General features: G+C 72.3%; 2 protein-coding genes across 2 annotated transcripts; one reads left to right on the top strand and one right to left on the bottom strand.

The window, feature by feature from the left end:
• Positions 1-5838: 5838 nt before the first annotated feature.
• On the bottom strand, positions 5839-6903 carry AURANDRAFT_11755 (hypothetical protein; the record flags this gene model as incomplete). The annotated part of the gene is made up of 2 exons (XM_009039338.1): positions 5839-6342; positions 6421-6903. Coding segments are annotated over 2 exons (987 nt in total), but the record flags the coding sequence as incomplete, so codon positions are not given.
• A 4772-nt stretch (positions 6904-11675) lies between these two features.
• Positions 11676-11933, top strand: AURANDRAFT_17701 (hypothetical protein; the record flags this gene model as incomplete). The annotated part of the gene is made up of 1 exon (XM_009039491.1): positions 11676-11933. A coding segment is annotated over one exon (258 nt), but the record flags the coding sequence as incomplete, so codon positions are not given.
• Between the last annotated feature and the right edge of the window lie 385 nt (positions 11934-12318).

The following is a 12318-nucleotide window of genomic DNA, read 5'->3' as shown; positions in this document are numbered from 1 at the left end:
AACCAGCCCGACGACGCCGCGCCGGCCCAGCTCCTGTCCAAGTCCGTCGCGTCCTTCATGTGGTGGGGCCTGCTGCTCCGCATCTTCGCCTACGCGTGCCACGAGTACTTCCGCGCGTCCGCGCTCGCGGCGAAGCATCGGCGGCCCCCGCGCGTCCGGTCGCCGCCCAAGGCGCCGCCTTTTTAGAACCTGTTGTTGTTGTTGTTACGACCCGAAGCGCACCTCGCGGCCGCGCCAGGACCACGCGCCGGAGGAGCTCCGGATCCATTTGTCGTCGTCGTCGGGGTCCTCGGCGTTGCGCTCCGCGAAGCTCGCCGCGTCGGCCTCGGCCGCGGCGAAGCGGGCCATCATGCCCGCGTCCTCGGCGACGGTCGTCGACCCGGCGAGGAGCGGCGCGTCGGGGTCCCGGGGCTCGGGCTCCGGCGGGTCCTTGAGGACGTCGTCGGACGCGAACCTGCAGCGCTCGAGCTCGTCGCGCAGGACGTTCTCGCCGCCGTGGTTCCGCGCGTGCTCCTTGACGCGGCCGTAGGCCTCGCGGGACTCGCGCGTCGCCGCGAGGAACCCGGGCACGGACCCGAGCGGCCGCGCGAGGCTCGCGGTCCGGTACTCGCCCGCGTACGACGACGGCGCCGTCGCCAGCGTCGAGCCCGGCAGGGGGCCGCCCATGGCCAGCGCCGCGGACCGCCCGCGCCGGAAGGGCGCGTCGCCGTGGTACGGCGCGGACAGCGAGTACGCGGGCCCGCCGCTCTCCTCGTCGCCGAAGCTCCGCGCGGTCCGCTCGAGGTCGCCGGCCCAGCCCGCCATGCGAATCAAATCGATGTCCGACGTGCCCTCGAGGTGCGCCCGGCGCTCCTCGAGCGTGAGCTCGCCGAGCCGCTTCGCGCGGTCCTCGTCGACGACGCCCATGGATTCGATGGCCACCTTCTTGCCGTGGTCGAGGTCGCCCCAGGACTTGACGCCGAGCTTCTCCATGAGCGACATGTGCAGGATGGACTGCCGCGCGCGCACCCATTTGTCCGCCATGGTTGCCAAGTTTTTGCGCCGGGCTGGTGGGCTGCCTATTGATGATCGTCCATGCTGACGGCTAACTGCGCTTCAAGTTTGGGTAAATGTGGCTTATGAGGCAAAGGTGCCGCCTCAGCATGGCTCGGGTCTCAGTCGCATGAACGAAAATCTCAGCGCCTAAATACGCGGAAGAGCAACCAGCCACAGCATAAACACACGCGATGGCCGCGTTCTCCGACACCTCGTTCACGCTCGAAGACGCGGTTCGCGGGAAGTCGTTCCGCCAGCGCCTCGAGTTTGTGCCCGCGTCGCGCCTGCTCAAGTCGAGATTCGGCCGCCTGCCTCTTTTCAACAGCATTCGGCCCTCGGACCTGAGCCAGGGCCGCGTCGGCGACTGCTGGCTTATCGCGGCGATTTCGTGCCTCGCGGAGTATCCGGAAGAAGTCGAATCACTCTTCGTGGGTCACTCAACGGCGGCCGCGGCGGCTGATGGCCGCTACGTCGTCCGGCTGTATGATACGACACGGCGCGCGTCGCGCGACATCGTGCTTGACGAATGCGTGCCGTGTACTGGGCCGCGCGCGGAATTCGTCGATTCTGTTCCTCGAGGCACGGCTTCGCAGGTACCGCCATCGACGCGCGCGAGCGGCCGCCCAAGGGCTTCGAGGGCTTCCGCTACAAGCCCATCTTTGGAAAGCCGGAAACGGACATCTGGGCGCTGCTCATCGAAAAGGCGTTCGCGAAGATGATCGGTAGCTATCCGCGCCTCGACGGCGGCCACATGCTGAACGCGTTCCGCGCGCTGACGGGCTGCGAGGAGCAGGAGATGTGGCGCCCGTACGACGTGGGCGGCTCGCGCGAGTGGCGCAACAGCCTGGTCGTGCGCGGCGACCTGCACGCGCGCGCCCATCGAGGGTCCGCGCGGCTGCAGTCGCCGGCCTTCTTCGGCGCGCTCGAGTCCTGGTCGAGCAGCAAGTACCTGATCGCCGCGTCGATCCGCGGCCGCCGGCGCGAAGGGCGGCGGCGCGACGGCCTCGTCGAGACGCACGCGTACGGCGTTCTGGCGTGCATGCAGGTCGGCCACGTGGCGCGTTGCGGCGTCCGCCCTCCCTCGGCGCGCGCCGAGGACGCCACCGCAGGCGCTCGTGCAGCTGCGGAACCCCTGGGGCGACCACGAGTGGAAGGGCTCCTGGTCCAAGGGCTCCAAGGAGTGGTCGAAGCACCCCGCGGTGGCCGAGGCGCTCGGCATGAAGAACAAGCGCACGGACGGGACGTTTTACATGTCCTTTTCGGATTTTGACGCCGCGGCCTGTGCGGTTATTCTATTTGTCGGCTGTCTCGCGCGCGCTCTAGACGATTCATTTCGACCTTTGATTTCCGCGCAGGCTATCTTCACCTGCGTGGAGGTGTCGCACAAGGCGATGCGGACGGGCGCGGGGCGCACGAACCCGAACCGGCGCGACCCGGGCCGGCGCCTCGGCGGCGGCGAGAAGCGGCCGCGCGATTCCGAGCGGCAGCCGCAGCCGAGCCAGGGCGTCGTCTGGGAGTGCCGAGCTGCGCGGAGGCTCTACTCCCTCGACGCGCGTCGAGGAACGGCTCTTTTTAGGTACGAGGACGACGACGGCTGGAAGCGGTACGCGGCCGAGCACGCGGAGACGCTCCACGTGGCCGCCAGCGTGTCTCCGACGGTCACGCTCTCGATTCGCGGCTCGCTCTACGACGTGGACCTGGAACGCATGACCCAGAAGAAGCGCGCGACGGGCTTCACGCGGAAGATCCGGAAGCGCGAGCTCCCTTCTCCGAAGAAGCCGCGCCACTAGATGCGTAAGCCTGTTGATTGAAATAGGCACCCGTCCTATCTACCCTCTGCGCAACCTCTGGCCGTCGCGTCTTCAACTCTTCGTTGGACTCCATGTTGTAGTGCTCCGTGCAGTCCTGAGAGTACCATTATGGCGACCTCTCGCGCGCCGCTACGGCAGCAGACTCCACGACAATAGCAACACCCAATGGCTCTAAACCACGGCCCGGTCACCGCGCTCGCGCTCACAGAAACCCAGCTCTTCGCGGCGAGAAATGGCATCGTGAGCTGCTACGACCTCGCCACCGGCGCCCTCATCACAGCGCGACGCCTGCTGTCGCGGCGCATCCATGCGCTCGTCATCGACGACGCGCGCATCGGCGCCGTGGGCGCGCGATGCGTCGGCGTCCGCGACGGCGACGCGACGAGCGAGCGGCCGGTCGAGACGCAGGCGCTCGACGCCGCGTTCGACGGCGGCGAGCTCGTCGTCGCGCTGGCGAGCGGCAAGATCGAGAGCGCAACGCGCGTCGTCGCCGACGCCTCGGACGCCTTCGGCGAGCTGCGGAGCGGGAGCCTGCGGCCGCCCGCGGACCTCTGCGGCGGCGACGCGTTCGGGCGGCTCGTCGTCGTCGTCGAGCGCGGGCGCGTCTCCTTCGTCGACGACGCGCACGGCGGCGTCGTGACGTCGACGCGCTGGGCCGGCGAGGCCATCCTGTCGACGTCCGACGACCGGACGGTGAAGCTCTGGCGCCGGGACGGCGCGAGCTTCGCGCTCGCGTGGGCGGGCCGCGGCCACGGCGCGCGGTGCTGGCACGCCGCGCCCGCGGGGCCCCACCACGTCGTGAGCTGCTCCCAGGACGGCACGGCCATGCTCTGGGCGACGGCCGACGGCCGGCGCGTCGCGACGTTGACGGGCCACCGGGGGAAGCACTGCTGGCGCGCGGCCGCGCGCGTCGACGCCGGCGGCGACGTCGTCGTCGCGACGGGCGGCCACGACGGCGCGGCCCTGCTCTGGTCGCTGCGCGACGTGCTGGCGACGGGGCCGGATCCCCTCGTGCTCTCCGTGCCCGGCCCGCGGACCAAGGTCACGTGCGCGCGGATCCTCGGGCCCGACGCGGTGCTCGTGTGCCTCGCGTCGGGCGCGGTCTGGCGCGTCGACGGCGCCGACGGCTGGCTCGAGCTCGCGCCGCCCGCGGCCTGGAGCAACGGCTTCAAGGACGCGGCGCTCCGCGCGAACCTCGCGGCGCTCGCCGGCGGCGACGGCGGCGATCTCGCGGTCGTCGACGTCGAGACGTTTCGGGACGCGCCGGTCGCGCGGTGGACGGCGGCGCCGGGCGCGCGGACCATCGCGAGCTGGTGGGTGCCCGGGCCGACCGTCGGCGCGGCGGGCGTCGCGCTCGCCGTCTCCGCCGCGGACCGGAGCCTGACGTTTTGGACCGGCGCCGACGGCGCGGCGCCGCCGACGAAACTGGCGACGGCGTTCGCCGCGCCGCGCGGCGGCCTCGTCACGGACGTCGCCGCCGTCGGCGGCTGCCTCCTCATCGGCGACTCCAAGGGCGCCGTGTCGGCGCTCCGCGACGGCGCGGTGCTCTGGGTCGCCAGGGGCGTCAAGCGGATCGCCGACGGGAGCGCGTCGCGCGTCGGCGTCGGTGTGTCGAGAGTCGTCGCGGACGCGCCGGGCTTCGCGACCTTCGGGCGCGACGGGCGCATGACCACGTACGAGTGGGACGCCGGCGATCTCCACCCGCCGCGGCTCGCGTCGTGCGCGTTCGTGCGCCCGCTCGCGGCGGTGACGCGCGCGCGCGACGGCCTCGCGGCGGGCTTCGTCGGCGACGCTTTTGTGGTCGTCGACGTCGCGTCGGGCCGCTGCGTCGCGCGCGTCCACGAGAGCCACGACAAGCGGCCCCACGACGCCGCGCGCTTCGCGGGCAGGGTCCACGCGGCGTCGACGATCGGCGTGTCGACGCTTCTGGTCGCGCGGTCGCCGCCGGGCGCCAAGGTCCTGGCGTCCCACCCCCTCGGCGCGCCCCTCGTCGCCGACGGCGTCGTCAAGGCGCTGTGGCTCGGCGACGGCCGCCTCCTCTGCGCGGGCGGCAGCGGCGACCTCGCCGAGTACGATACGAAGCCTCTCGCGCGCGCGCGCGGCCTCGAGCCCGCGATGCACGCGGAGCGCGCGCTCGCGACGCGGCGCGGCCTCGCCTTCTCCGCGAGCACGGCGGACCTGCGCATCTGGCGCGGGCGGCCTCTGAGGCCCGCGGGCGCGCTCGCGCTCGCGCCGGGCCGCGACCAGCGGCACCGCGTCGCCGCGCTCTGCTGCGGCGACGCCGGCGACGAGGTTTTGATCTTCGCCGGGGACTCCTGCGGCGTCGTCACCGCCGCGACCTGCGATGCGAATGGCGAGGGCGCTCTCGTGCGATGCCGCGCGTCCTACGACGCCGCGCCGGTGCTCTCGCTCGCGTTCGAAGGGCGCGCGCTGGTCGCGGGCAACACGACGGGCCTCGTCTTGCTCTGGCGGTATCGCGACCACGAGCTCGCGCTCCTTTTGGCGGTGAAACCTCACGCCGCGGGCGTCACGGGAATCGCGCTCGCGCCGCGAGGAGGCGGGTTCGTCGCGGTCTCGGGCGGCGACGACCACGCGCTCGCGACGACGGCGTTCTCCCTCGACGAAGAGGGCGCCCTCGCGTCCGCGGCCGTCGAGATCATCCCGACGCCGACGGCGACGCCCGTGCGCGGCCTCGACCGCGCCGGCGACCGCGTCTTCGTCGCGCACGGCGACCAGCGGTGCTCCGCGTGGCGGATCGCCGACGTCGGCGACCGGCCCGCCTGGCGCGCCGCCGCGACCGCGGCCGACGCGACGACGCTCGAGGCCCTCGGCGACCCCGTCGACGTCGACATCGGCGACGTCCACGGCGTCGCCGTGTTTCGCGACGGCGACGACGACGTCGCCCTGGTCCACGGCGGCGGCGGCCTCGCGACGGCGACGTTCCCGATTCGATAAAAACCGGCAAAATTTAGGCGCTCCGCGGGCTCTTGTTGGCCGCCTCCTCCTCGGCGTACTTCGCCTCGAGGTTGCGGACCCCGGCCGTCGTCAGGGGGAGGCGGCCCGCGGCCTTGAGCACCGCGGCGGCGTCGACGGTGTCCGGCAGCGTCCGGAGCCACATCATGAGGCCCTCGAAGTCCATCGCCAGGATGGCCTTCTCGTTCGTCGACAGGAGCGCGACGGCGACGCGGTAGACGGGCTTCCAGCCCTCGGCGAGGAACGCGTCCCAGACCCTCGCGACGAGCGCGAAGGGGAACTGCGCGGAAAACACGGTGACGAACCAGTGCGTCGCGTACATGTTGGGCTCGAGGCCCTCCTTGGCCATGTGCGCGGCGACCTTGGGCGCCAGCTGCGCGAGCACGGCGCCGTAGACGAAGAGGCAGCGCTGCGCGCCGACCATGCCCGGCAGGTAGAGCTCCCGGAGGCTCGTCCGCCGGCTCCGGAGCAGCGCGACGAGGAACCAGAAGCAGTCCTCCTCCGCGGACCCCGCGAGGTCGCGCTCGCTCGCCTGGGCCCCGAGGTGGCGCTTCGACATGGACCGCATGGGGTCGTTGCGCGACGCGTCCTCGCCGCAGACGTGCACGAGCGCGAGCGCGGCGACGTAGTTCATGCCCTGGCAGTAGCCGCACTCCTCGTCGAGCGCCGCGTAGGCGCAGAGCACGCGGCGCAGCATGGACACGCCCTTGTTCTCGACGCTCTGGTCGCTCCGCCCGCCGTCGACGAGCGCGGTCTCGAACATGGGGTGCCGCGGGTACGTCCGCGTGAGGTCGCGCTCGATGATCTCGTAGATGGACTCGGGGTCCACGGGGTCCTGGCTGCTCCGGGACACGAGGGCCGGGTAGGCCTCGGAGCTCGCCCGCCGGTAGTGGTCGGGCCCCTCGTTCGGCGCCCGGTCGCTCCCGTACGCGACCTCCAGCAGCAGCGGCCACGTCGTCGTCCGCCACGCGCGCGGCACGCCCTTGCGCACGCGCTTCTTCAGCAGCGCGCGGCTCCGCGCCGTCGCGCCCATCTTCTCGAGGCCCGACACGGGATGCACCATCTTGCTCCACTTGGGGTCGCGCGTGCGGTCGAGCTCCGCCGTCGTCTTCAGGAAGGCCGCGGAGCTCGGCAGGGCGTGCCAGTCGCGCCAGGCGTCCTCGGTCATCGACGGCGCGCCTGCCTTCGCTGGCTGGGGCACCATCCGCGCCATCGCGGCGCCGCCCGTGGCCTCGGCAGCCGGTTGCGCGGAGAGCGCTCGCGCCTGTTGCTCGCACACGACGCTGAGAGAGCTGAGCTGCGCAAAATCTAGTGGAAAACAGCGACTTCAGGACTTCAACTTAAGCCGCCGGGATTTCAACAACGTCTCGACAGGGGCAGCCCCTCGATGGCCCAGGCACGCGCAGGATAGCTAAACAGTAGGCATGGGTTCGAACGACGACGACGACGTCGACGGCGGCGTGCGCTTCGTCCTCACGCAGCAGGATTTCCAGCTTATCCTCATCTGCATCGTGCGCGTCGGCGTCGCCGCGGCCTGCGTGCTGCGGCTCGTCGGGGACTTCCACGAGTCGCGGTCCGACGGGCGCACGCGCATGGACGCGGCGCTCATGATGACGCGGCGCCACGGCGCCGTGCCGCTCGTGCTCTACCTCTTCGTCGACACGCTCGGGAGCTTCCTGGAGAACTTCGAGGCGCTCCTGGAGCTGCGGCTCATCCTGCTCGGGCTCTGGGCGGGGCGCGTCATGGTGACGCGCGCGCTCCTGCTGGACCCCATGGGCCGCGAGGCCCGCATCGACGCGCTCGAGGCGCTGGCGCCGTTCCTGCGCGTCGTGGCGCTCGCCGGCGGCGTCGCGTCCTTCGTGCTCCGGTCGCCCGCGCTCGGGCGCCGGGCGGTCGCGTCGCGCGGCGTGCTCTGCGTCCTCGACGGGTCGGCGCTGCTCGGCGCGGCCTTCGTCGCGGCGCTCGCGGCGCGCATGCTCGTGCCCGTGCGGCGCGCGCTCCAGGCCGAGAAGAAGAACGAGGCGGAGATCGCGGCCGCCAAGGCCGCGCTCGCGGCCCGGGACCTCGCGGGCGTCGAGGCCGACGGCCGCGCGGGAGCCCTCGCCTGCGCGTCGCTCATCTCCCAGAAGCGGAGCCTCGTGCGGCTCCTGGGCTTCGCCGTGCTCGCGGCGGCCGCGGCCGCGGGGCTGCTCGAGTTCCACCTCGCGGAGGCGCTCGGCTTCGCGCGGCCGGGCCGCGAGCTCGACCGGATCGACGGCCCCCGCGAGGGCGCCTTCCAGTATCTGTACGCCGTCGCCGAGCTCGCGCTGCCCGTCTACTGGATCCTGCTCATGCAGCCCCTCTTCGCGCGGCACGGCGCGCCGCCGCCGGGGCCGGCGAAGCGCGACGACGACGTCGAGGCGGACAAGGCGCGCCGCTGGGCGCGCTGGGCGCCGTCGGGCCGCTCCGGCGACTTTTGCGGCGCGGAGTTGGCGCCGCCGGACGAGGTCCACAACCCGGCGCACGACCGCGACTCGTCGCGCGACACGGACGTCGAGCTCGTCGCGCCGCGCGCGTCGCGGAGCAGCGGCCTGCGCATGCCGACGCGCCAGCCGTCGGAGCTGAGGCGCAAGGGCACCGTCGTCGAGCTGCGCGTTCCAGCGTGGACGATGTTCGAGAGATGAAAAAACAATCTTCGAGAGATGAAAAAACGATCGTCTCGGTAGGCGCGTCCGCGCCGAGGAGCTCTTCCTGCTCGACGAGCTCGCCGGGTCGCCCGTGGCGGCCCTCTTCGCCGGCCGCGACTCGTTCGTCGTCGCCTACGAGCGGCGGCGCAAGCTCGGCGACGCGGGCGACGGCGCGGTCTGGCGCGAGCTCGCGCGGTCGGACGTCGTCCGCAACGAGACGAACCCGACGTTCGCCGTCGCGCTCCACGTCGAGTGCTTCCCGGACGAGCAGCTCGAGCTCGGCTTCGCCCTCGGGAACCTGGCGGCGAGCGACACGGCGCGGTCGCCGGAGCCGGAGTGGAGCGGCTACTCCGACGGCGAGCACCACCGCGACTGCCCGCCCGTCTTCATGGAGGAGGAGCGCGTCGAGGACCACCGCGTCGTCGGCCGCGCCTTCGTGGGCTGCCGCGAGCTCCTCGCCGCGGCGACGCGCGGCGACGGCGCCTTCGACCCGAAGCGCGACGGCCTGCCGACGATCTGGCGCCCCGCGCGCGCGGGCGACGCGTTCGAGCTCAGCGCGCCCATCGCGCCGTCGATCTGGCGCGACGCGCCCGTGCGCTACCGCGCCGGCGGGCGCATCCACTTGACGTGGCGAGCGGCGTGGAAATGGTTTTGGCGGGACGTTATCTGACGCACGCGCAGGTGCCGGCGCCTCGCGCCCGGCGCGCGGTCGTCGAGCCACGGCGACGGCAGCATCTGGCGCACGCTCGTGCTGCCGCGGCCCGCGGGCCCCGCGGCGCTCCTGCGCGAGGAGCTCCTCGAGGGCAAGTTCAGCACCGGCCGGCGTCCCGCGGGAGAGAAACCATCGTCATCGTACGCGCAGGCCTCAGCGTGCCCGCGGCGTGCCTCCGCGAGCTCAGCGGCTGCCGGCGCCACGACGCGACGATCCTGGCCGCGCGGCTCAAGGCGCACCGGGCCAAGCTCGGCGTGCAGAACGCGTTCTCGAACGCGAAGCGCCTCGAGGTCGCGGTCCAGTGGCTCGCGAAGATCACGCAGAAGATGCAGTCCGCGGCGTCGACGTACTCGCGCCTCGCCGAGGGCTACGAGGCCGGCGCGCTCTGCGACGCCGACGGTGCGTCTCGTTTCCCGTCTCCTCTCCCGGCGACCCGCGCCCCGCAGGCGGCCAGCCGGTCCAGAACTTCAAGGCCTCGACGCTGAAGAAGAGCGCGGCGCTCGCGTTCGTGCCCATCAACCTCCACATCCAGCTCTTCGTCGTGGACCCCAACGACGAGGCGCGGACGCCGACCGTCGACGCCATCGCGACGTGCGGCGCCTTCGCCGCGCACGCGTCCAAGTTCAAGCGCGGCGGCGTCGCGCAGCTCAAGCGCGACTTCGAGGCGCGCGCGCGGCTGCTGCGGAAGCGGGCCGAGCGCGACGAGGCCGCCAAGGAGGAGGAGGCCAAGGCCTGGGAGGCCCAGAAGGCCGAGGCCGCGGCGGCGGCGTCCACGACCGCCGGCGCCGCGGCGCCGCCGCGGACGCACTTCGCGCCCGACGAGAGCGCGAGGAAGGCGGACGAGGGCCGGCGCGCGCACTTCGCGCCGGACCCCGTGCGCCCGGCCGTCGTCGAGCGGCCGTCGGACCATTACGAGCGGCCGTCGGACGTCTACGCGGCCGCGGCGGCCGCCGACGTCGACCGGCCCTCGGACCTCGACCGCGAGCGGAGCTCGGAGCGGTTGAGTACCGCGCAGCGTCGGCTATGAAGCGGCGGCGGGGGCGGCGCGCCGCCGCCGAGGCTCAGACGCCTGGGGGCGCCTCCGAGGCCCGCCTCCGACGTCCGCGCGCCCTCGCAGGCACCGCGAGCTCCGCGAGCGACGACGGCGACGACTTCGGCGACGACACGCCGCCGCCGCCGCGGGCCGAGCCGCGGCGGTCGACGCGGCTCAGCCTCTTCTCCCTCTTTTCCGGCGCCGGGCCCGACACGCCCGTGTCGACGCCGGGCAACGAGACCTTCAAGACGCGGCCGGACACGCCGCGGCAGCAGTCGAACCTCACGAAGATGCTCCGGCGGCACACGAACGTGCTTCTCCTCCGCGTCTCGATGTTCTCGCCGCGCGTCGCCCGCTCACCGAGACGCGTAGGTCTTCCTGGGCCAGAGCCCCTTCGCCGCAGCGGTGCGCGACGGCCGCGACGCGTGGCCCATGGACCTCGCCGAGGTGCCCCTCGACGGCAAGCTCATCGAGCTCGACTGCGCGATCCAGCTCCGCCTCGACCAGGTGCTCTGCGCGGCGCTGTCGTGCGTCGCGACGTGCGCGAGCTTCGAGCTCGAGCGGCGCTTCGCGCTGCCGCGCCACGGCGCGGGCACGCTCAGCAGCCTCGAGGCCCTGCCGACGCTGGGGCTGCTCCTCGGCTTCGAGTCGCTCCTGTCGACGCAGGGCGCGGAGCTCGCGATGCTCGGGGATTTCGCCCGCTTCGGTGTTTTTCTTTCGCGCACGGCCGTCTCCCGAACCGATCCGTAGGTCGGCGCCGTGGACCAGCTCGACCGCTGCGGCCTCGTGCTCGTCGGCCACGCGCCGGGCGAGCCCAAGGCGCCGCCGCGCGTGAGCCTCGCGGGCCCGCGGCGCAACGACGCGACGCTCTACCTCTCCGTCGACGGCCGCATCCTGGACGTGATGGTGCCCGCGCGCGACCCGGACGCGCGCGTCCCCCTGGCGCTCGTGCCCGTGCTCTTCAGCCAGGGCATCAACGAGATGCAGTCCATCGCGAACACGGGCGTCTCCGGCGACCCGGCCTTCCAGGAGGACATCAACCGCGCGGCGCTGGGGCGCCTCGAGAAGCACGTCGAGGACGTCGTCCTCTACTTCGACGGCGACTTCGACGACGGCCGGAGCTCGGGCCTCGACCGGCGTCCCGCGGATTTCGAGAGCCGGGGAAACGACGAATGGCGCGACGATCTTCGAGAGCTTTTGGCCGGGGAAACGACGGAACATCCCGCGGGCGCGACGATCTTCGAGAGCTTTTGGCCGGGGAAAAATCGTCACCGGCGCGTTCGGTAGGCCTCGACGGCACGCTGGAGCAGCTCCAGGACGACCTCGAGGACCTCAAGGACCTCGTCGCGCGATCGCTCCACGCGTCGCGCAAGCACTGGCAGAACATCGTCGGCGGCGAGGTCGTCGCGAAGAAGCACTGGCAGATCCTCGTGGCGGCCGCGGACCTCGTCCGCGCGGCGGGCGGCGTCCGCGTGACGTCCTGCAAGTCGGGCAAGGACCGCACGGGCATGAGCGTGACCTTCGAGCAGGTGCGGCTGGCGCGGAAGCACCTCGACTGCGGCGACGACGACGTCGACCGCGTGCTGTACCTCTCGCGCCTCCACGGCACGCGCCTCGAGAACGCGCGCAAGAACACGGGCCGGCCCGTCTTCGCCTTCAACCTCTTCCAGGTCGGCATGCTCCCCGCGGTCTACCGGCCGCCGCTCGCCGTCGCGAACAAGGCCGTGGCGAGTTGACTTTTAAAGCGGGTGGTGGTCGCTCGGGGGAGGCTCTGAGGGTGCACACGTCCGCCACCACCGGCTACGGCTGCGAATGAGCCGTCGTTGAACAAGCACATCTATAAAGCAATGCTGCAGTAATCCGTAGCTAAGAGACGGTCTCTCGTGCGAGCATTTCAGCGGCCGATGATGGAATCTCCACCTTAGAGGGCCCCGCGCTCCTCGAATATGCAGCGACGTGCAACGATCCCAGTGGCTTTGAGGTCCGCAAACATGTGGGTGAGGCACATGAAAAGACGTGACATCCGGACGATTGCGAGGCGACGCAAACGGGCAGCCCCAGGGGGTGGAATGAGGCGCGGCAGCTTCC

This window comes from Aureococcus anophagefferens (genome assembly GCF_000186865.1).
Source record: "Aureococcus anophagefferens unplaced genomic scaffold AURANscaffold_11, whole genome shotgun sequence".
NCBI classification, from domain to species: domain Eukaryota; class Pelagophyceae; order Pelagomonadales; family Pelagomonadaceae; genus Aureococcus; species Aureococcus anophagefferens.
Note: the sequence above shows the minus strand (reverse complement) of the source record. Positions and strands in the feature narration are given on the sequence as shown.